Source organism: Drosophila sechellia, chromosome 2L (assembly GCF_004382195.2).
Source record: "Drosophila sechellia strain sech25 chromosome 2L, ASM438219v1, whole genome shotgun sequence".
NCBI classification, from domain to species: domain Eukaryota; kingdom Metazoa; phylum Arthropoda; class Insecta; order Diptera; family Drosophilidae; genus Drosophila; species Drosophila sechellia.
In genome coordinates this window covers 4,321,133-4,338,831 of record NC_045949.1, presented here as the reverse complement: position 1 = coordinate 4,338,831, position 17,699 = coordinate 4,321,133, and the positions used below count along the sequence as shown (strand labels likewise).

Below are 17,699 nucleotides of genomic sequence, written 5' to 3'. Positions count from 1 at the left end.
CCATACAAATAGTTTGAAAAATTTCGTAATTTATTAAAAATATTTGATATCGGAGGTGCCACATGCGTGTTAGTTACCTATGTAAATATTACTCCTACTTAACGTCTACAAAATACAAAACACAATAGCTTATATTATTAGTATTCTAGTATCTTCTTTAAACACATGAATGGAAAACACAAATAATTCCAAATCAGGATCTAATAGCATGCGTAACCCAAATTAAACGATTTCTGCTGATGAATTAAAGACATAAATATCTCTCAACTTCCAGGCCGCGGATGTGGGTCAGTAACTGCGGCACTTGATGCGGCGTGTCTCTCCGGATTAGCACCTGTTCGGGCGTGCTATATAGTGTTGCCCCTCGCAGTTATCATCTTGGTATTAAAGTATCTGCGGAGAACCAGTTCTAGGCATGCCACTTTCCCAATTTAATTATTGAAGATGCCTGCAACTTTTACTTGTTTAAAGATGGGACTTCAGTTTAACCATACATATATTTCATATAATAATTGCAAGTCTTTTACATGTTAGTACACAAAGGTTTTTCTCATTGAAACAAGGAACTCGAAACAAACCGTTTTAGAAACAAGAATAACAAATGTGTGGTCGTTACTCGATGGGGGTGTCACAAACTAAAATAAACATGTGTATGTACTAGTGGCTAAAATAACGATGTCGCACCTAAGAACAGTTTAAACAAATGCTGACAGAAACAACTTCGTCTATGGATACCCAGACTGTTGGTGGTGTCGTTGGTGGTGTTATATACAGCCTTGGCGTCTTTTTGCTTGCTAAGTCTTAGCCGGGATTCTTAGAAGGGCGAATTCATGCCCAATTTGGTACCGAAGTCAAGACGCGCCCGACGCTGATAGCGCGCGTTAACCCTAAAATGAACAAGGCAAACAATTAATAAAGGCATACAACAATGGTCAGCTAGCACATACTTGTTCTCCTGGAACTTTGCCAGCTCGCTGACGAGCATACTCAGCAAGCTGCCACCAAATAAGATCAACAAGGCAACCCAATGGTTGGGCAGCTGAACCCAGAAATCCTCCAGCAGCAGTTGCACAAAGCAAATAATACCATGGATGAGGACTAAGAACAAACATGTAAAAGCCCATATACGATTGGTAAATGGATTGCGCTGCCAGAGCGCGTGGTCACGATGCACAAAGGTGACAGAAATGAAAACTGGAATAAAACAATTATGGTAGGGGTTATTGAAGGTATGGCCAGATAATTTACCGAAGTGTAGGATTATGCCTAGCAGCGCTGAGCTCCTAGCAATGTAAAGAAATTGATAAAACTCCGGGTCGTCATCATCGTCGACTTCCAATACGGGTTCCTCAGTGGCTGGTTCAGCGGGATTCAATTGAGTGTTTGGTAAGAGCATCCAATAGGAAACAAGCTAAAATAAATAATGATCGACACCTTAATTTCCTCCTAACTTCCTCCTTTATGGCCAACACAACTTACCAGAGACACGACCAGTACGATAAACTTGCAGCCGTAGCACCACATGACAAAGGCAAAGGCGCGAGAATCATAGTCCGTCTGCTTTTTGCTTGTTGCCCGATTCATGATTTTGGGATCCACATCGATGTGTGCTAGCGAAATGGCTATTAGCGGCACCGGCACACACATTAGATAAATGCCAAGGAGCGGCGTTACGAGCGGGGGTTGCGAGAGGCACGCACACAGCACGTTCAGAATGGAGATAGAGCCTGCGCAGCAAGCCCAGTACTGGATGCAGTTCCACAGGCCGAGAGAGAAGCGACGTGACAGCTCAATTATGGCCACCAGCGAAAGCGGGTCGTCGCGGCAAACGGCAATGGAACAGGGCAGAGAGTTGAGCAGCCGGCTTAAATACAGTGGCGAGATGGTGTGAGCTGGTGACTGCATGGCGCATCCATGAAGGCCGCCCTCCAAAAGCTCCTCATCATCGTGGCCCTTTGACTTGCCGGAATGCCGCTGCCACAGCAGTTTGTTGTTCTGGATATTGGCTTCCGTGTACGCGTCCACATCCTGGCACACTTGCGGATACAGTGGCTCCACGGCTATACTGCAGTCGGCCTGCAGGAAAATGTCCGCATTGGCATTGCTGGCCGAACTTCCGAGACAGACAACGATCTCGCCGTAGGATTGCATGATGTCCAGCATCTGACGCGTGGCTTCCGCTGAGCAGTCCGTGAAAAGCGAGACTTGCAATGGGACGTTGTCAACCTGTTCCAAATGTGGCCGAATGTTTTCAATGCCTCTTGGCAGCTTTGCCCTATTAGACATATCGAAGTTGATGGGTGCACTCTGATCAGTGCTTTCAGTGAGTGTGCTTAAGGAACGGCAGTTTTCGTCCATGGCGGAGTCCAGCGAATGGCGCTGCTTATGCTTGTTAGCCTCGGTTTCCGCCTCCAACTCAGAATCGCCTTGTGGATTATTCTTTGTGGAGCTATCCTGAGAGCTCTCCTTGCTGCCCTCGCTATCAGGGGAATGGGAATCCCCACTATTGAGGGCGTTAAGTGGATTCTCATCCGGGTTAGAAATGGCACCAGGAGCTGAAGAGCTGAGGGTCTTTGACGACTCCAGATTGGTTGGCGGTCCCAACAGATAACTAATTTCTGGGCCGTCACCTACAATTTCAGTGGTTTTAGCTGCAGAAATGGATTCGGATACAGATGCAGTGGCAGGTGCGGGTGCGGGGGGCGATATGTACATGACTTTGGCACTGGGATGATGGTTGATCTCATGGTCTGTTGTAGTGGTGGTGGCAGTGGCTGAGGTGGTGGCTTGTGGTTTACCAATATTTTCCGGGAACTCCTTAGGCTTGGCACTTAAACGTTCCTTTTCACTATCCGGCTCAGGTTCGCTCAGCAGCGAGATGTGGCAGTTCCATCCGGACTCCAGACCCATTTTCTCAGAGAACACACGCGAGCGCAGTTCGTTTTCTTTGCTGAAGTGGACAAAGCGTATGCAGGCCTGCTCGAGATGCTCAACTAGTCGTACGATATCGTTCTGCGCCTGGTACTGCATTGTCACCATGCCGATGAATACCTGATGGCACTGCATCTCGAAACAGCCTTCCACATCGTTACACTCCTCGTCCTTGCTCTCCGAAAATAACAATGAGTCAGTGCTAATGCTGTGGCTCAGCTTGACGTGATGTCCGCCCTGGAAGTCGCAATGGGTCTTATCGACGTGCTGCATGCGCAGCTTCGACTCCGGCGGTAGCTCCAGATACAAACAGTCACCTCCACTCCGCTGAGGACCGCTAAGAGCTCCATGGATGCCGTGCCTTAGAGGGCGATAGGCAAACGCCGTGCAATAGGAGGTCAGCGCGCTGCGCTGATAAAAGTCCAATGCACGCTTGCGATCCTGTGCGGACAATGGTCGCAGATCAATGCCGTCCCAAAAGTCATCGCAGCAGTCCAGGATAATATCTGCTGTTCCCTGGGTGAAAAGTGATAAATAGCCGCCCGGATTCTCGCGCATGACCACGGACAAAGAGTGCGGAAATGGAACCTTCACCTTGGAGGACAGCTGGAGCTGCCGGGCGAAACGAATGTCTCTTCGCACAACATCAGGTTGCTGCAATGGAGATATTTTAATTAATAATTATTTTACAACGTCTCCGAGTCTTACCAAGTGTCGATAGCTAGCCAATTGACCCTCCAGCGCGAACCGATCCGTGGCATGGTCGGTGAATCCAATCTGCTTGGCCAGTTCGCAAAGGCAGCGTCTGTTTATAGAGAACAACCGATTAGAACTGGTTCCAACTACCGCTGGATGGGATGCGTCGGTGGTGCGTGAGCATGCAGACAAGCGTGGCGGCGGGCGGAGGTCGGCGGATGGGGTGGTTTCGGTGGCGGGAATGGGGCGACTATATTTAAGCGTTCTTTAATGTATGTTACTTAAAATAGCATGCCAATGGGGATGGGGCGGGGAGGCGAGAAGATCGATTTACGAGTACGAACAAATTAATAGAAGTAGAATAATACATAAATACAAGGTTTGCATGTCCACATTGCAATTAGTTTTTAGGCTTCAATGATATGGGAAATTATAGAGCAAAACGATTAGGGAATAGCAAGTTACTGGAAATCAAAAATACTTTTTCTTACGCTTGTAATTTTTAAACTTTACCAATCTCTTGTGTTTGTTTTGTAGGGAATTCGTCCAATTGGATTCAAAAATCAAAAATACCCAAAGAAAAGACTAATTTGATCGGGCTGGCTTTGGATGCAATGGTATTCAATACCATTATTTTGGAGAAAATCATTAGACTATATAAGTAGTATATTTGCGGTCGATACAATCGACTATATATATGACTGGTTAGACAGAAACTAACGATGATGGCAATGAACTACGTACCCATGCAAAAAGCTTTTACTGGACTCAATGAGTGCATACGCATACCGATTAGTCACAGGTACCAGATCTTTGTCGAGCATAGCCACCGCGGTTACATGACCGCAGAATTGTGCGTAGTGCTCGTGGGTGAGTGGAGAACAGGTGTTTAGCAGAATGGCGAGGCCTAGAAAAATTTAAATAAGTTAGAGAATTTACCAGACTAAGTTCACAGTCAGGTGTCACCCAGTGGCTTCAAGGACTTGATGTGCGCCTTCCATTCGTGATCGTCAAACTCCAGCCGAAACGGGCAGTGTTGGTCGTGCGTGAGGTCCAGTACTTCAGCCACTATGCCGCGCTCCTTGTGGTCCTCATCCACATCCGGAACGTCGTCGCTCTCGCTCTGTGAAGAAGACTGACTGCCTGCTCCATCCTCGCGAGCCTCCTCATCTGTGTTGTGCAGGAAGAATACCTTTTCGGCGGTGGGATTGGGCCACGACAGGATACCTTTCTTGTCCACGCAGCACAGCGCCGAAATGGAGCCCAGCACCTGTACCAGATTAGCTGAGCGCGGCAAGAGTTCACTGTCACCACGCCACAGCTGCATCCAGATGCGGAGCACACTGGAACGAAGCATGGACATATTCTGATAGTCGTACGAGGGCGTGTCCAGGTCCTCTTCGAACGATTTGCTTGTACTCTTTTCCAAAGCAGCCTGTGGCGTCTTTAGAAAACACTGCAATCTCGCGATTCCCCACAGGTTCATGGATATCCACATGAGCGGAAAGATAAGCGGCAGTAGGGGAACTATGGCCGCCGCCGAGGATTCGACGAGCACAAAGCGCCAGTTGTGCTTTTCATCGGTAGGCAGGCCATAGCCATGGAGGCGCAGAAGTCCCGAGATGAGTGTGATAACTAGGGCACTAATGAAGCCCCACTGCTGTATATACTTGGTGACCAGCTGTCGACGTAAACAAAGATAGCAACGGGTTCCAATTTCCTTTAAAGATCTTCTTACCAGATAGCGCTGCTGATTGTAGATGGTCGGCGGACGCTTCAGAGAGGTTTTGAGGCAAACAGTAAGGTTATCCAGGTAAGGTGTGCTCTCCAAACAGCAAACAAGATCGGGAAGCGGAGGTCTTGCCACAGGTTTCACTGGAGGATCTCCATGAGGAGCAGCTCCATATATTTCATTAGCCGCAAAGAATTTATTTGTATCCAGTTCGTGACAGGGTCCCGGTGAAATGTGTCCCGGTCGTAGAACGATGTAATCTCCGCGCACCAACAGCGCCCACGGCAAGTTGACAATTTTTCCATCTCGGTAGGTCCACTGCAGGGAAACGCAGGGTGACATGGGATTACTCAGGTGCGGATAGTTCGATGGCTGCCAATCGTCGCTGAAGTGCTGTTCCGCTAGTTTTATTTCCGAAAGCGCGTGTCGTGCCTTCCGGAAGATCTCCGTGCGCCGCAGGTTGTTCTCCCGGACCACCACAAATAGGTCCAGCAATAGGATGGCCAGCAGGCACAAAGCGGGCCATAGCATTCCTGTTGCAAGCAGCGCTCCACTGGCCAGCAAACTGCTTCCAATGGAAAGCCATCCCAGTGGGCTATCGTACCGCTTCACAAATGCCGCCCGCAATTTTCGATAGGAGCTAGGAAAGGGATTGGCTACTATCAGTACATTCCATCGGCTATGGGTTGACTCACCTCTCCGCTCCGTATTGCCGCTCGTACTCCAGTTGCACCCGTTTTTCAATCTCCTCATGCAGACGCCGCAGCGCCAACTTCGTGGTAAGACCACGCTGTGTGGGCTCCGGACTCGCACGCTTCTCCGGACTTTCCGCCCGCTTCGCTGCCATTTCCCTTGACGTGCTCCTGCGGCTGCAGTTCAAGTATTCGCCTCCACCTACAGCATAGTTTACAAAATTTGCGTCTGTTTAGGTTTGGGTACGGCGATCAAGTGTTCGCAACAGCCGTCGGCGGCGAGTACGGTCACGCTAGAACAGGGCTGGCCATTCTAACAGGTAAGCCACCAGATATCGGATTCCACTCCATATCCATTCAAATTATTAGGCGGCGTAGGTGTCGTCATATACAAGATGAATTCGTCCCTAAATGACGGTCGATGGCGATTGGGCATTTTATCCTAAGAAATTAAGTTTTCTGGGAATGCTTTCAATCAATTATTTATTCTATAAATTCACAAAAATACGTAAATGTATTGAAATACATATACCCTTATAAATTTCCTGGCTTACAATAAGTAATTTGCCAATCGGCGTCAACTGAAAAGTCTTTTTAAGCTTTGTTGTTGTTAATTTATCTGTATTTTAAATAGAAATTACAGTCTCAGCTGCCTTGCTAGTTATCGATGACTGTTATCGATGGGAATAATTAGTGGGCCACAGTTCACGGTCACACTGTCTACTACGTATTTTTTGTCGATGTAAACGTTTATATATTAAACTTAGCAGATAATAGCGATGGATTCCAAACTAGATGTGAGTCAGGAGCTTTTAACAAAAATTTAATCTCTAATATGTGCTCCACCCCTCTAGATGTTCGAGGACGTCAACACGTCGCCTTCCTTGGAGGGCGACATGTCGATTCCAGGCAAAAGAACCACAACTGCAACGTCCGCGAGCGGACTGCCGGATTACAATACTCTGGACGAGCCCATCCGAGAGACAGTGCTGAGGGACATTCGGGCCGTAGGCATTAAGTTCTACCATGTCCTGTACCCCAAGGAGAAGTCCAGCCTGCTACGCGATTGTACGTCATCATCTAGTTTCGTTCTGCATTCGTATGCAGTTTTCTAATTGTGTTTACCCGTCTTTCAGGGGACCTTTGGGGTCCACTGGTGCTGTGCACCTTTATGGCCACCATACTACAAGGCTCCTCCTCCGCCGACAACATGTCCGACAACGGACCCGAGTTCGCCCAGGTCTTCGTAATCGTCTGGATAGGTGCGGCTGTAGTCACACTCAACTCCAAGCTACTGGGCGGCAATATGTAAGCATCTTTTATTATTGGTATCCAATTATATGATCATAATGTACTTAATCCCCATCAGCTCATTCTTCCAATCTGTATGCGTGCTGGGGTACTGTCTTACGCCGGTAGCCATATCCTTAATAGTGTGCCGGGTAATCCTGCTTGCCACCCAAACGCGGCTGCTCTTCTTTCTGCGTTTTGTGAGCACCACAATGGGCTTTGCCTGGGCCACTTACGGTATGAATATCAATTACATTTAATAGAACAAAAACTAATTGGCGTTCCTTTAGCTTCCTTTGTTTTCCTGGGTCAGAGCCAGCCTCCCCATCGAAAACCACTGGCCGTGTACCCCATCTTTCTGTTCTTCTTTATCATCTCGTGGTTGGTTCTTTCCCACAATTAATTCAACCTATGACGCGTCGTTTAAAAACAATGCGTGATTAGTTCGTAAAGAAAACAATGCACGTTCCATAGCGTAACAAAAAAAAAAAAAACGAAAACAATTGTACATTTCTTTAAGCTACAAATCCGTTTTCTTTATTCTTAAAATCTTAAAATGTATCTGAGTTACGAGGCATACATAGGTCATGCATGGATATCTGGGCTCACACCTCCAGATTGTTCGCCGAAGCGGCCACTTCCAGGGACATTTGCATCTGGACGCCGTCGCCCTTGGTGGGCCTGTAGGTCAGCGAATTGGCGCGCGCCTTGCGTCCCATGAAGTGTCGTTCCACCCATTTCAGCAGCGTGTACACGGAGTCTGTGGAGGGAAGTCGATGGTCCGCAGCGGTCTTCACAATATCCGACGATGTCACACGGAAAGTTCGCGCCATACCCTTCAGTGCCTGTGGGAATAAATAATGGGAATAATTAAATCCCAGGTAGCTGAAAGAAATCTCTCAAAGATAACATACCACCATGGCGTCTTCGTCTGTTAGATCGTCACCCACATAGATAATCTTGATGCGTTCGTTCCAGTCCACGCCGAAGGATGTGCGCAGGATGTAGATCGAGGCCCGACCCTTATTCCACTGCACCGGCGGACGAGCTTCCAGAGCGCAGTGCGCCTCCGTGGCCTTGAAGCCGTACTTTTCGATCAAGGAGCGCGCCTTGTCGACCATAGCTCCCCTCAGGTGATTGGGCGTGTCTCGGTAGTGGAACGTTAACAACGCCCCCTTATTCTCCACCCAAGCGCCGTCGCGGCAAACGGAATCCTGCAGAGCCTTCAGCAGATCACTGACCTTCTTTTCGTACTCCATGGGCATTGGGTGTACGAACTTGCTGCCGTCCGGATGAAGGATCTCGAGACCGTGATTGCCCGCATAGGTGATGCCCTCGATGCCAACCATCTTCTTCACATTGTCCACGTTGCGACCCGAGATGACGGCCACGTAGACGTCCGAGTGATTGGACAGCTTATATAGTACATTCTTAATCTCGGGCGAGAGCGTGGCCAGATCAGGATGAGGAGCAATGGGCGCCAAGGTGCCGTCGTAGTCCAGCAGCAGAGCTAACTTGTGGTTATAGCCGATGTATCTGTGGGATTGATAACCAGAATATTTAAGGGTTTTTCTATAATTGTAATGCAGTTATTTACTCACTTCAGTAAGTAGTCATCGAAATCGTCCACGGACACTGGCTGCATAATGGTGGTGCCCACATCATCCATCTCCAGAGCGCCCACCGCCTTCAGGAAGCAACGCATCCAGTGGCTCACATCGCACTCGGCTTCACGACGGCGCAGCCGAGTCATACGAAGGACGCGCTCATCCTCAGGCATGGTCAGAGCTCGGTGGATCACCTCGGCGGCCTCGTTCACCTCGTACGGATTGCAGAGCAGCGCCTCGTGCATCATCTCACCGGCTCCTGCGAACGGTGAGATGACCAGCACGCCGGGACTCTCGTTGATCTGGCAGGCCACGAACTCCTTGGCCACCAGGTTCATGCCGTCGCGAAGTGGAGTTACCAGGCAAACAGCCGCATCCATGTACAGAGCAGCCAATTCGGTTTGGCTGACATAGTCGTAGATGTAGCGGATGGGCGCCCAGTTAGCGGTGGTAAAGCGGCCGTTGATGCGGCCCACCAGCTGGTCCACTTCCTCCTTCAGCTCCCGGTACTCTTTTACATCGGTTCGCGACGGCACCGAGATCTGCAGCAGGCTCACCTTCTCCTTGTGCTGCGGATACTTCAGCAGAAGGGCCTCAAAGGCCATAAGGCGATGGACGAGTCCCTTGGTGTAGTCCAGTCGGTCCACTCCCAGGATGATTTGCATCTTGGATGTATTCAGCACCCTGGTTGCGCTATTGGCCAGGTTAACGAAACGTTCGTAGGGAATACCAATGGGAAGCGGACGGACGCGAACGGTGCGCCCGCCATGTTCCACCAGAAGATTGTTTCTGTCCACACGACAGCCGAGATTGCGCTGGCAGCAGTCCACGAAATTCAAGCAGTAGTCCTGGATATGGAAGCCTACCAGGTCACAACCCAACATACCCTAGAAAAAGTGTAAAAAAACGATGGTACTTTGTCCTTGCTTTTCCATATTCTATTTGGTGTGCTCAATGTGAATGTTATGCTCACCTGTAGGATCTCATCGGACCAGGGCAGCAGGCGGAAGATGTCCCATGGTGGGAATGGGATGTGCAGGAAGAAAGCCAGTCGGCAGGGCAGGTTCTTCTCCTCGGCATGCTCGCGCACCCAATTGGCGGCCAGCATGAGATGGTAGTCGTGTATCCAGACAATCGGTGGACTCTTCTCGCTGCCCTGGTTTTTGGCCATGCACTTCTCCAAAGCCTCGATGGTCCGCACGGCAAAGTGCTTGTTGACAGTCACATAGTCGTGCCAGTGCTCGCCTCCGAAGTTGGCTCTTCCCGGCATCGAGTGGAACAGTGGCCAGAACATCTTGTTGCAGCACCCGTTGTAGTAGCTATCGAAGATCTTCGAATCGATGTTCACGGATACCACCTGCTCGGACTTGAGGCCAGCAGTTGGCGTCTGGTCGTTGGGATTGGACTCGGGAATGGCCTCGTTAGGATCCTTCAAGTGGATACCCGACCAGCCCACCCAGAGACCACTGCCCTTGATCACCACCGGGCACACTGCAGTCACCAGGCCACCGGCGCTGAAGGCAAAAAATATATTATTAATATAAATTTTAGTGGGACAATGCTTTCCTATAGTTTAGCCAGATATGAGATTTCATTACCTATAGCAACGCCTCCAACTCCGCACCATCTGGCGGTATAAAGAAAAACCATGTGATGTAACGATTTAATCTCATATTTCAACCTACATATAAAAGATGTAATCAGGTGCCCCAAAGCTACTGGACTGAACGGAGCGGGAACCACCAATGTGTTGGTGAGGACTCAGCCCATTTTGTGCAGAGTGCATGACACCCGGGGCCTGATAAGCAGATGCCCATTAAGCAAGCGATTGTAAACAAGAGCTGGACCCGGCTGCGGTACATCCCATGCCGTGCCATCAATCCCGGAGACAAGCTGGAAGAGCGGAGGCCCAAAATGATTTGCATTCCTGGCATAGGTCGGGGAGCCAGAGCTCCAGCGCGATGCGATCGGATTCACGTGACTCCAGATTTCAGTGTCAGGTTCAGGTTCCACTGGGCGACAACAGCCTCGCCATAACGCCTCTAGTATTGACCCTTCTACCAGACTGTCAATTCAATATTATTGAATTTTTTTTCTAACTCGCAGTCCAGACTTCGCTTGGTCCAGCACATCTACTACATTCGCCTCCCTCCCGCTTTGTATGTTTTGCACTGATAAGATGAAGTATGTCACATAGTTGAATCGAGCCTCGCGAGCTGGGTAACTTGGGATTGGGGGGCCTTTGGTCGATCGGGCGGGGCTTATCTTTTAATGCAAATTGTGGGGTCGAGGATCGAACTGGGTTACTTGGGTTTTTCGGGAGTGCGAAGAACGTGGAAATTCGCCCTGGTCAGGCTTTGGCTTTCCGATTCCGGAGAATTGATAAGCGACGAGCTTACGACTCGATCGATTTATTTGAACACGGCTATTCGAAAAATTCCTTTGTTTGGAATGTTCTTAAATGACTATTAGCTTAGACTTATTAGATTAAAAAATGCGGCCACCTATTCTTAATATTTTCTTAAATCCAGAGTTTTTCGCTTATATGTATATGTTTTTATTAGAGCTGGGCTGCGAAAACCTTTAAAATCGTTCCAATTTGAAATCACTTTTTGTTTTTTTAACTTGATTTTATACATGGATTTTGCTTTCTTTTAATTTCTTTTAAAACTTTGTCGTTTGAAAAGTTTTATTTAGAACACGTATTTGTTAAACTGGATTATATAAGTCATTTTTTCTAATGTACCCACCTGGCCCTGCGTTCCAGCTCATCGGTCTCCGGATTCCGGATGAGCACAAACGGCAACCGATTGGAGACCACGATGAGACTCGCCTTGGTGGAGGGCTCCCCGGCATTAGTAACGATGATTTCCGTGTCGGGCATCGTGATCCTTGGTAAACTAGCTGTAGAAGAGTTGTACGAATCTTCTCTTGCGGTCAAGCCTAGCACATAATTTTTGACAACAACGAATGGTAAAATTCGCGGATGTGGAGGTTAGACAACCGTCTAGTTCAAATCCAGGCTTATCAATGGGACTCGTTCTTCCGAAGCGAGAGCGACCGTTGCCGACTTTGGTTTGAGGTGCGCTGATCGATGTTTGAAGACTGCCCAAGCCAAGTCAATCACTGCCTTTTTATCGAAGCTTTTCTCAGATGCAATTCGACGTGGAAATGGCAGGCACTTTTCCTAGCTGATTGGCGGAGATTCGGTTACGTTGGTTTAGATGGTCGCGAGAGCCAGCAGCTCCGTACCCTGCCGAAAATAGACAAGCACTAAGCCAACTAGGCGATCAAGTCGCACTTTTCTGCTAAAAATGAATGTCAGCCAGCCAACCCCCTCCACCCATTCCATCATGGTTTCCACAGTCCACTCTCCGGCTTATCAGAAAATCGTCCGGCATCTGCTCCTCTCGCGCTGATTAGGTTTTTCCCAGTGGATGTGGGAGAATCGAAACCTGCGCAGAAGAGTGAGTATCACCGTTTCTGTCCTGGCCTGTTGCCCAAGTGGACACCTAATTGATCCTTGAAGGGGTTAGATGTCACGGTGATGTGATCTGAACTATCGGTACCGCAGTTTACACACCGCAGATAGTTTTCTAGAATTAACTGGCCGTGCCTGGTATTATCAGCTAGGGAACATTTCACGGCAACGACGGCCACAGCCTCATCATCCTCAGCCTCCTCCCCCTGACCGCCCATCCCATTCCATCTCATCGATGTTGTCTCTCAATGCGATAAGTCAAGAAATCGATGCTGTTGTTTACGCTTCGGGCTGAGCCTTATAAAGAACATCCGAATTGTACACGGAAGATTTGTATTTCTATTTTCGTTTCTCTATCGAAGTTGTCTGCAGATTGCAGTTGAAATCTGCTCAGTTTGTGATTCCAGCTAATGCAGATCTAACCTTGCGGTGACCGCCATTTCTGGAGTTCATTACCGGGCGTATAGTTTTATTTGCCCGGAAAGATAAAAGACCGATAAGGCTATCTAGTGCATTTTAGTCTCGGATTTTACGGCGAAGTGGTGCAAGGGATTACGCCCGGTCAGCTTATATATTATAGAACGGAAAACTTGGCTGAACTTGAACGCTTGATCATGTTTGGCATTCATGCGCTTATCACGACGCCCGGCTGCCGTTTTACGTGATTCTTGATAGTTGTCGTTGCTCTAGCCGGAATCTGCAATAACACATTCGCACCGGGAGCACAAATTAGTCAGCTCCATTGGTTGCAGCGGTGCAGCAATGCGATGCGATCCGATCCGGCCGGCGATAGTGGTAATGAAGGTGAGATAACCGGCCAAGGGTCGCCAAAATACGGTGGGCAATTTTATAGTGGCGAGCTATGGCTATTATGTCGCAGAAGTCTATAGTTTGACGTGATTAAATTGACGCAAAGCCCGCAGGCGTAAGATTCGTGATGCAAGCAGACTGTTTGGAAAAGAACACCGTTATTAACGGTCGATAGCACAGCTGGGCTGCCAGACTGCAGAGATCACTGGGTCGATAGCATTGAGATCGATAGCGGACAGGTGTCATCACTGGCCGATTGAGTGACCATATATTCTCCCGCATTTGTTTATTGTTTGTTTATAGCAATTATGGATCCTTCAATTATTGAATTTATTGGCGAAAAATGCATGATCAGTATAATACCGAACTTCAGCAACGAGCCTCTTCACCTGATATACGGACCTGTGGGCCCATTCCGAGCAGGTTTTCCCGTGTTCGTGCCCCTGTGGATGGCCACGCATCTGCGCAAGCAACAAAAGTGTCGGATTGTGCCTCCAGAATGGATGGACATGGATATATTGGAGGAAATCAAGGAAGAGGAAAAGCGCTCAAAGTATGTATGATATGGGATTGTCCATGGAAAGCACATCTTATTCTCCGCCTGCCCATAGGTTCTTTACCAAAATGCCCTGTGAGCATTACATGGTAGTGGCCCAGTTGGTCATGAGCACGGCCCCGGATGACGTTCCTCGTTGTGAGGAGCTGCGCACTGTGATCAAGGACATCTTCGACATACGTGAGTCCAAGCTGCGCACATCGATCGACGCCTTTATCAAGGGAGAGGGCACATATGCGAAGTTGGACAACCTCACACTACTGGAGATCCACAGCGTGCGACCCATCCTGCCCTATTCCCTTGACCACATAGCACGTTACCAGCGCACGGCCACCGCGTCTCAAAGGGACACCTCCATGCTAAGTGCATCCATGGCAGGCTCCAGTTCGGGTCCGAACAGTAACTCTCTGTTTTCTCAGTGATTTTTCCAGTCAAACAACATTGTGGAGGACATTCAAGATGATAGATATAGTTATTAGCAGCTATTATCAGGAGCTGTAGTCATTAAACCTTTAAAAAGTTCAAAAAAATGTTTATACTTAAAATTAAATAGAAATGCTTTCAGAAAATTAAAAAAGTAATTATTAGTTTTTGATAAGGCTTTTCAAATTCAGATAAATTTCTTTATCGATATGCGCTTATCTAACAGGACTGCGCATTACAGCACGACTTAAATTTAACAGCACTAGCTATCATATAATTGCACTGCATCCCTGGTTTTCCACGAAGAGAATAACAATAACTTTTTTATACAAATAAATAAGGATAAAGCGAGATGAGCGAGTCTGCGGTAGCGGTGGAGTCGGAAGAAAGGATGGTTGCCAACAACAAGATACATTTCTCCAAGGAGGTGAAGCAGGTCATCGACAAGGTGAGTCAGTGGAACATATGTTCGTAGCAAGTACCAACCCACTTCGAATCTCCATAAAAGGTTCTCAAAACGGACGATCCCATGGATGCGCCGGACTTCAACACTGTGGACTACATCAACCAGCTCTTCCCCAACGAACAGTCGCTGGCCGGGATTGATGAGACCATCCAAAAGATGCAGTGCGAGGTGTCCCTGATTGACGACAACATCCGCTCCGTGGTTCGTGGCCAAACGAACACCGGCCAGGATGGACAACTGGCACTGTGCGAGGCTCAAAAGGTTATCAGCTCCCTGTTCAGCCACATCATCGACGTGAAGACCCGGGCAGAGCGCACCGAGGAAATGGTCAAGGAGATAACCCGGGATATCAAGCAGCTGGACTGCGCCAAACGCAATTTAACAGCTGCCATCACCACGCTGAATCACCTGCACATGCTGGTGGGCGGAATCGAAAGTCTGAACAAATTGATCGAGCGGCGATCCTATGGTGAAATCCTTAATCCCCTCCAGGCCATTACCGAAGTTAACCAGCACTTCCAGCAGTTCTCTGACATCGAGGAAATCAAGGTTGGTTTGGATTCTATCTGAAATCGTTTACTTAAATGTCGATTTTTTTCGCTTAGAATCTCTCTCAAAGCGTGGATAAGATCCAGGTCACTCTAGCTCAGCAAATCACAGAGGATTTCAAGGAGGCGTTTGCAGCAAAGCCATCGTCACAGAACCAACACCGTTTGGGTCTTAATCAGCTGGCCGATGCTTGTAAAGTAATGTCCGTGCTGGATCCCAAAGTGAAGAAGGAGCTTCTTAAGTGGTTTATTGCACAACAGCTTGAGGAGTACACTCACTTGTTTCACGAGAACCAGGATATTGCCTGGCTGGACAAGATTGATAAGCGTTATGCCTGGCTTAAGAGGCATCTGCTAGACTTCGAGGACAAGTATGGACCGGTGTTTCCACTGGACTGGGAGGTCTCCGAGCGAATTACTGTAGAGTTTTGTCGGCAGACACGCGAACAGCTGGCACAAATCATGGCCAAACGCACCAACGAGATCGATGTGAGACTACTTTTGTTCGCCATCAACAAGACGCAAGCATTTGAACAGCTGCTTTCCAAGCGCTTCACGGGCGTTACACTGGGTGCACAGCCGACGGATAAAGCAAGAGTGCTTGCTGAACCAACGGCGACAGACGGCGCTGTGGGCTTAACCGTTTTCCACGACCAAATCGGACAATGCTTTAAGCCGCACTTGGACATCTACATACGCAGCATAGACCGCAATCTTTCGGAGCTGATGGACAAGTTCGTGGAGATGTCTCGGGAACCATACAAGTTTGCCGAGGCCAAGACCACCGTGTACCCCAGCTCCGGTGATCTTTTCGTCTTTTACAAGAAGTGCATGGTGCAGTGCAACCAGCTAAGCAACGAACAACCCATGCACGATCTGGCTTTGGTGTTCAAGAAATATCTACGGGAGTACGCCTCCAAAGTGCTCGAGGGCAGCACACCCAAGCTTGTGCCATCCACCACCAGCAGCTCCATCGGTAAAAGTGTTTCGTTACTCACGCGCGACATGCAGAATCTATCCACTGCCGCTGGTCAAGTGTTCCACAATTTCCTCAAGGAGGGCGATACGCAGCGATTTGCAAGAGATGATCTGGTGCGCATTTGTTGCGTTCTGACCACGGGTGAGTACTGTTTGGAGACGGTCCAACAGCTGGAGGATAAACTGAAGGAAAAGGTGACTTCTGCATATGTCAGCAAGATTGACATGAGCGAGGAAAAGGATGTCTTTCATCGGTGAGTAAAAACCTTGTCCATTTTCATCAAATAATTTATAAATTTTTTTAACTCTTATAGAATCATTTCCAACTGCATCCAACTTTTGGTTCAAGATCTAGAGGCTGGCTGCGAAGCTTCACTGCAGGCGATGGCCAAGGTGCAGTGGCAACACATTAACAACGTGGGCGACCAGAGCGCCTTCATCAGCAGCCTGTGCGGCAACTTTAAACAGACAGTGCCTACCATCAGGGACACGCTAGCCAGTTCGCGGAAGTATTTTACCCAGTTCTGCCATCGCTTCGTCGCCGCCTTTATACCGAAGTTCATCAATGTGCTCTATCGCTGCAAACTAACCCTCTCGGATGGTTCCAACAATGTTCTGGGCTGCGAGCAACTTTTGTTGGACACCCATTCGCTGAAGACGGCTTTATTAGAGCTGCCTTCTGTGGGATCCAGTGTGAACCGCAAGGCGCCCACCAGTTACACCAAAGTTGTGGTCAAGGACATGACTCGGGCCGAGATGATTATCAAGGTGGTGATGACGCCGGTCCAGCCGCCGGCGCACTTCACCCAGCAAGTGCTTAAGCTGCTGCCAGACATTACCATTGCGGAGTACCAAAAGATTCTGGATATGAAGGCGGTCAAACGTGTGGATCAACTGCAACTGATCGATCTTTTCAAGCACACGGCTTCTGCAGCGGCTGTGAGTGGCTTAATTGACCCAACTACTGGAGAAGAGGAGACCCAGGCTGCAGAAACAGTAGCTGCAACTTCGGGGACCACAGACGACGCTGAAACCTCAGCAGTACCAACTGAAACAACAACGGCAGCTTCGTCAACTCCCAAACGAGCCTTTATCTTCAGCGTGGGCAGCTTTACGGGAAGCGCAGATAAAAATGCTGATGGAAGTTCCCAGACGGGCATTAGAAAGCTGGAAAACCTACTGAAAAAGCGCTTCCCCTAGTTAATATACAACTACATCTTGAGAAATCATTCCATTAAGTTAGCTTTAATTTGACAATATCTTTTAACGCTTAGTTGCTTAATTTATTAGGTCTATCCGGTTTATATGGTTCTTATGTTCTAAGACAGCTATGGAACATTAGATTTTGTATTATTCTCAATCCATCCGACTATTTTAAATATTTTAATTAAATGTCTGGCTTCTGTTAAACAAAATGGAAACGTTTTTTGCTTGCTATGAAAAGCTCGTAGCATTTATTGCAAAGATAAAGTAAGTACGTACATATATG

The 17,699-nt window shown here is 48.3% G+C and overlaps 5 protein-coding genes across 8 annotated transcripts; 3 read left to right on the top strand and 2 right to left on the bottom strand.

Moving 5' to 3' along the window:
• Positions 1 to 455: 455 nt before the first annotated feature.
• Positions 456 to 6,321, bottom strand: LOC6613336 (transmembrane protein 94). Of its 3 annotated transcripts, XM_032713833.1 has the most exons (10): positions 6,055 to 6,321; positions 5,366 to 5,999; positions 4,594 to 5,308; positions 4,372 to 4,534; positions 3,640 to 3,736; positions 2,799 to 3,585; positions 1,480 to 2,630; positions 1,249 to 1,411; positions 948 to 1,194; positions 456 to 887 (listed from the first exon to the last, which is right to left on the bottom strand). In XM_032713833.1, exons 1-10 carry the CDS (start codon positions 6,204 to 6,206, stop codon positions 815 to 817), a joined length of 4,182 nt encoding a protein of 1,393 aa, XP_032569724.1. In that variant the 5' UTR covers positions 6,207 to 6,321; the 3' UTR covers positions 456 to 814. The 3 variants fall into 3 exon arrangements, with proteins under 3 accessions (XP_032569724.1, XP_032569722.1, XP_032569723.1); XM_032713831.1 differs by having other exon boundaries at positions 1,480 to 3,585; positions 6,055 to 6,320; XM_032713832.1 differs by having other exon boundaries at positions 1,480 to 3,585; positions 4,417 to 4,534; positions 6,055 to 6,320.
• Positions 6,322 to 6,739: 418 nt separating this feature from the next.
• On the top strand, positions 6,740 to 7,868 carry LOC6613335 (protein YIPF6). Its single transcript, XM_002037775.2, has 5 exons — positions 6,740 to 6,848; positions 6,906 to 7,119; positions 7,188 to 7,359; positions 7,421 to 7,578; positions 7,632 to 7,868. The coding sequence occupies exons 1-5, from the start codon at positions 6,831 to 6,833 to the stop codon at positions 7,742 to 7,744; spliced, it is 675 nt and encodes a 224-aa protein (XP_002037811.1). The 5' UTR covers positions 6,740 to 6,830; the 3' UTR covers positions 7,745 to 7,868.
• Positions 7,852 to 12,228, bottom strand: LOC6613334 (alpha,alpha-trehalose-phosphate synthase [UDP-forming]). 2 transcript variants are annotated; one of them, XM_032713834.1, is made up of 5 exons: positions 11,699 to 12,228; positions 9,922 to 10,462; positions 8,943 to 9,835; positions 8,256 to 8,877; positions 7,852 to 8,186 (listed from the first exon to the last, which is right to left on the bottom strand). In XM_032713834.1, the coding sequence occupies exons 1-5, from the start codon at positions 11,830 to 11,832 to the stop codon at positions 7,947 to 7,949; spliced, it is 2,430 nt and encodes an 809-aa protein (XP_032569725.1). In that variant the 5' UTR covers positions 11,833 to 12,228; the 3' UTR covers positions 7,852 to 7,946. The 2 variants fall into 2 exon arrangements, with proteins under 2 accessions (XP_032569725.1, XP_032569726.1); XM_032713835.1 differs by lacking the exon at positions 11,699 to 12,228 and adding an exon at positions 10,547 to 10,590.
• Positions 12,229 to 12,876: 648 nt separating this feature from the next.
• Positions 12,877 to 14,325, top strand: LOC6613333 (probable DNA replication complex GINS protein PSF2). The gene is made up of 3 exons (XM_002037773.2): positions 12,877 to 13,233; positions 13,543 to 13,792; positions 13,851 to 14,325. The coding sequence occupies exons 1-3, from the start codon at positions 13,197 to 13,199 to the stop codon at positions 14,215 to 14,217; spliced, it is 654 nt and encodes a 217-aa protein (XP_002037809.2). The 5' UTR covers positions 12,877 to 13,196; the 3' UTR covers positions 14,218 to 14,325.
• A 171-nt stretch (positions 14,326 to 14,496) lies between these two features.
• On the top strand, positions 14,497 to 17,625 carry LOC6613332 (vacuolar protein sorting-associated protein 53 homolog). Its single transcript, XM_002037772.2, has 4 exons — positions 14,497 to 14,666; positions 14,727 to 15,233; positions 15,290 to 16,464; positions 16,525 to 17,625. The coding sequence occupies exons 1-4, from the start codon at positions 14,571 to 14,573 to the stop codon at positions 17,408 to 17,410; spliced, it is 2,664 nt and encodes an 887-aa protein (XP_002037808.1). The 5' UTR covers positions 14,497 to 14,570; the 3' UTR covers positions 17,411 to 17,625.
• Positions 17,626 to 17,699: the final 74 nt, after the last annotated feature.

Bases quoted from the DNA above. Each gene is read 5' to 3' on its own strand.
- LOC6613336 (XM_032713831.1), bottom strand. From the start codon at position 6,206: ATGGCAGCGAAGCGGGCGGAAAGTCCGGAGAAGCGTGCGAGTCCGGAG. The intron at 6,000-6,054 runs GTGAGTCAACCC...TCCCTTTCCTAG, and splicing joins CGGCAATACGGAGCGGAGAG to CTCCTATCGAAAATTGCGGG. The intron at 888-947 runs GTATGTGCTAGC...TGTTCATTTTAG, and splicing joins GCAAAGTTCCAGGAGAACAA to GGTTAACGCGCGCTATCAGC.
- LOC6613335 (XM_002037775.2), top strand. The intron at 7,360-7,420 runs GTAAGCATCTTT...AATCCCCATCAG, and splicing joins AAGCTACTGGGCGGCAATAT to CTCATTCTTCCAATCTGTAT. The intron at 7,579-7,631 runs GTATGAATATCA...GCGTTCCTTTAG, and splicing joins CTTTGCCTGGGCCACTTACG to CTTCCTTTGTTTTCCTGGGT.
- LOC6613334 (XM_032713834.1), bottom strand. From the start codon at position 11,832: ATGCCCGACACGGAAATCATCGTTACTAATGCCGGGGAGCCCTCCACC. The intron at 9,836-9,921 runs GTGAGCATAACA...CACTTTTTCTAG, and splicing joins GGTCCGATGAGATCCTACAG to GGTATGTTGGGTTGTGACCT. The intron at 8,187-8,255 runs GTATGTTATCTT...TTATTCCCACAG, and splicing joins CAGACGAAGACGCCATGGTG to GCACTGAAGGGTATGGCGCG.
- LOC6613333 (XM_002037773.2), top strand. From the start codon at position 13,197: ATGCGATCCGATCCGGCCGGCGATAGTGGTAATGAAG. The intron at 13,234-13,542 runs GTGAGATAACCG...GTTTGTTTATAG, and splicing joins CGGCGATAGTGGTAATGAAG to CAATTATGGATCCTTCAATT. The intron at 13,793-13,850 runs GTATGTATGATA...GCCTGCCCATAG, and splicing joins GAAGAGGAAAAGCGCTCAAA to GTTCTTTACCAAAATGCCCT.
- LOC6613332 (XM_002037772.2), top strand. From the start codon at position 14,571: ATGAGCGAGTCTGCGGTAGCGGTGGAGTCGGAAGAAAGGATGGTTGCC. The intron at 14,667-14,726 runs GTGAGTCAGTGG...TCTCCATAAAAG, and splicing joins TGAAGCAGGTCATCGACAAG to GTTCTCAAAACGGACGATCC. The intron at 16,465-16,524 runs GTGAGTAAAAAC...TAACTCTTATAG, and splicing joins GAAAAGGATGTCTTTCATCG to AATCATTTCCAACTGCATCC.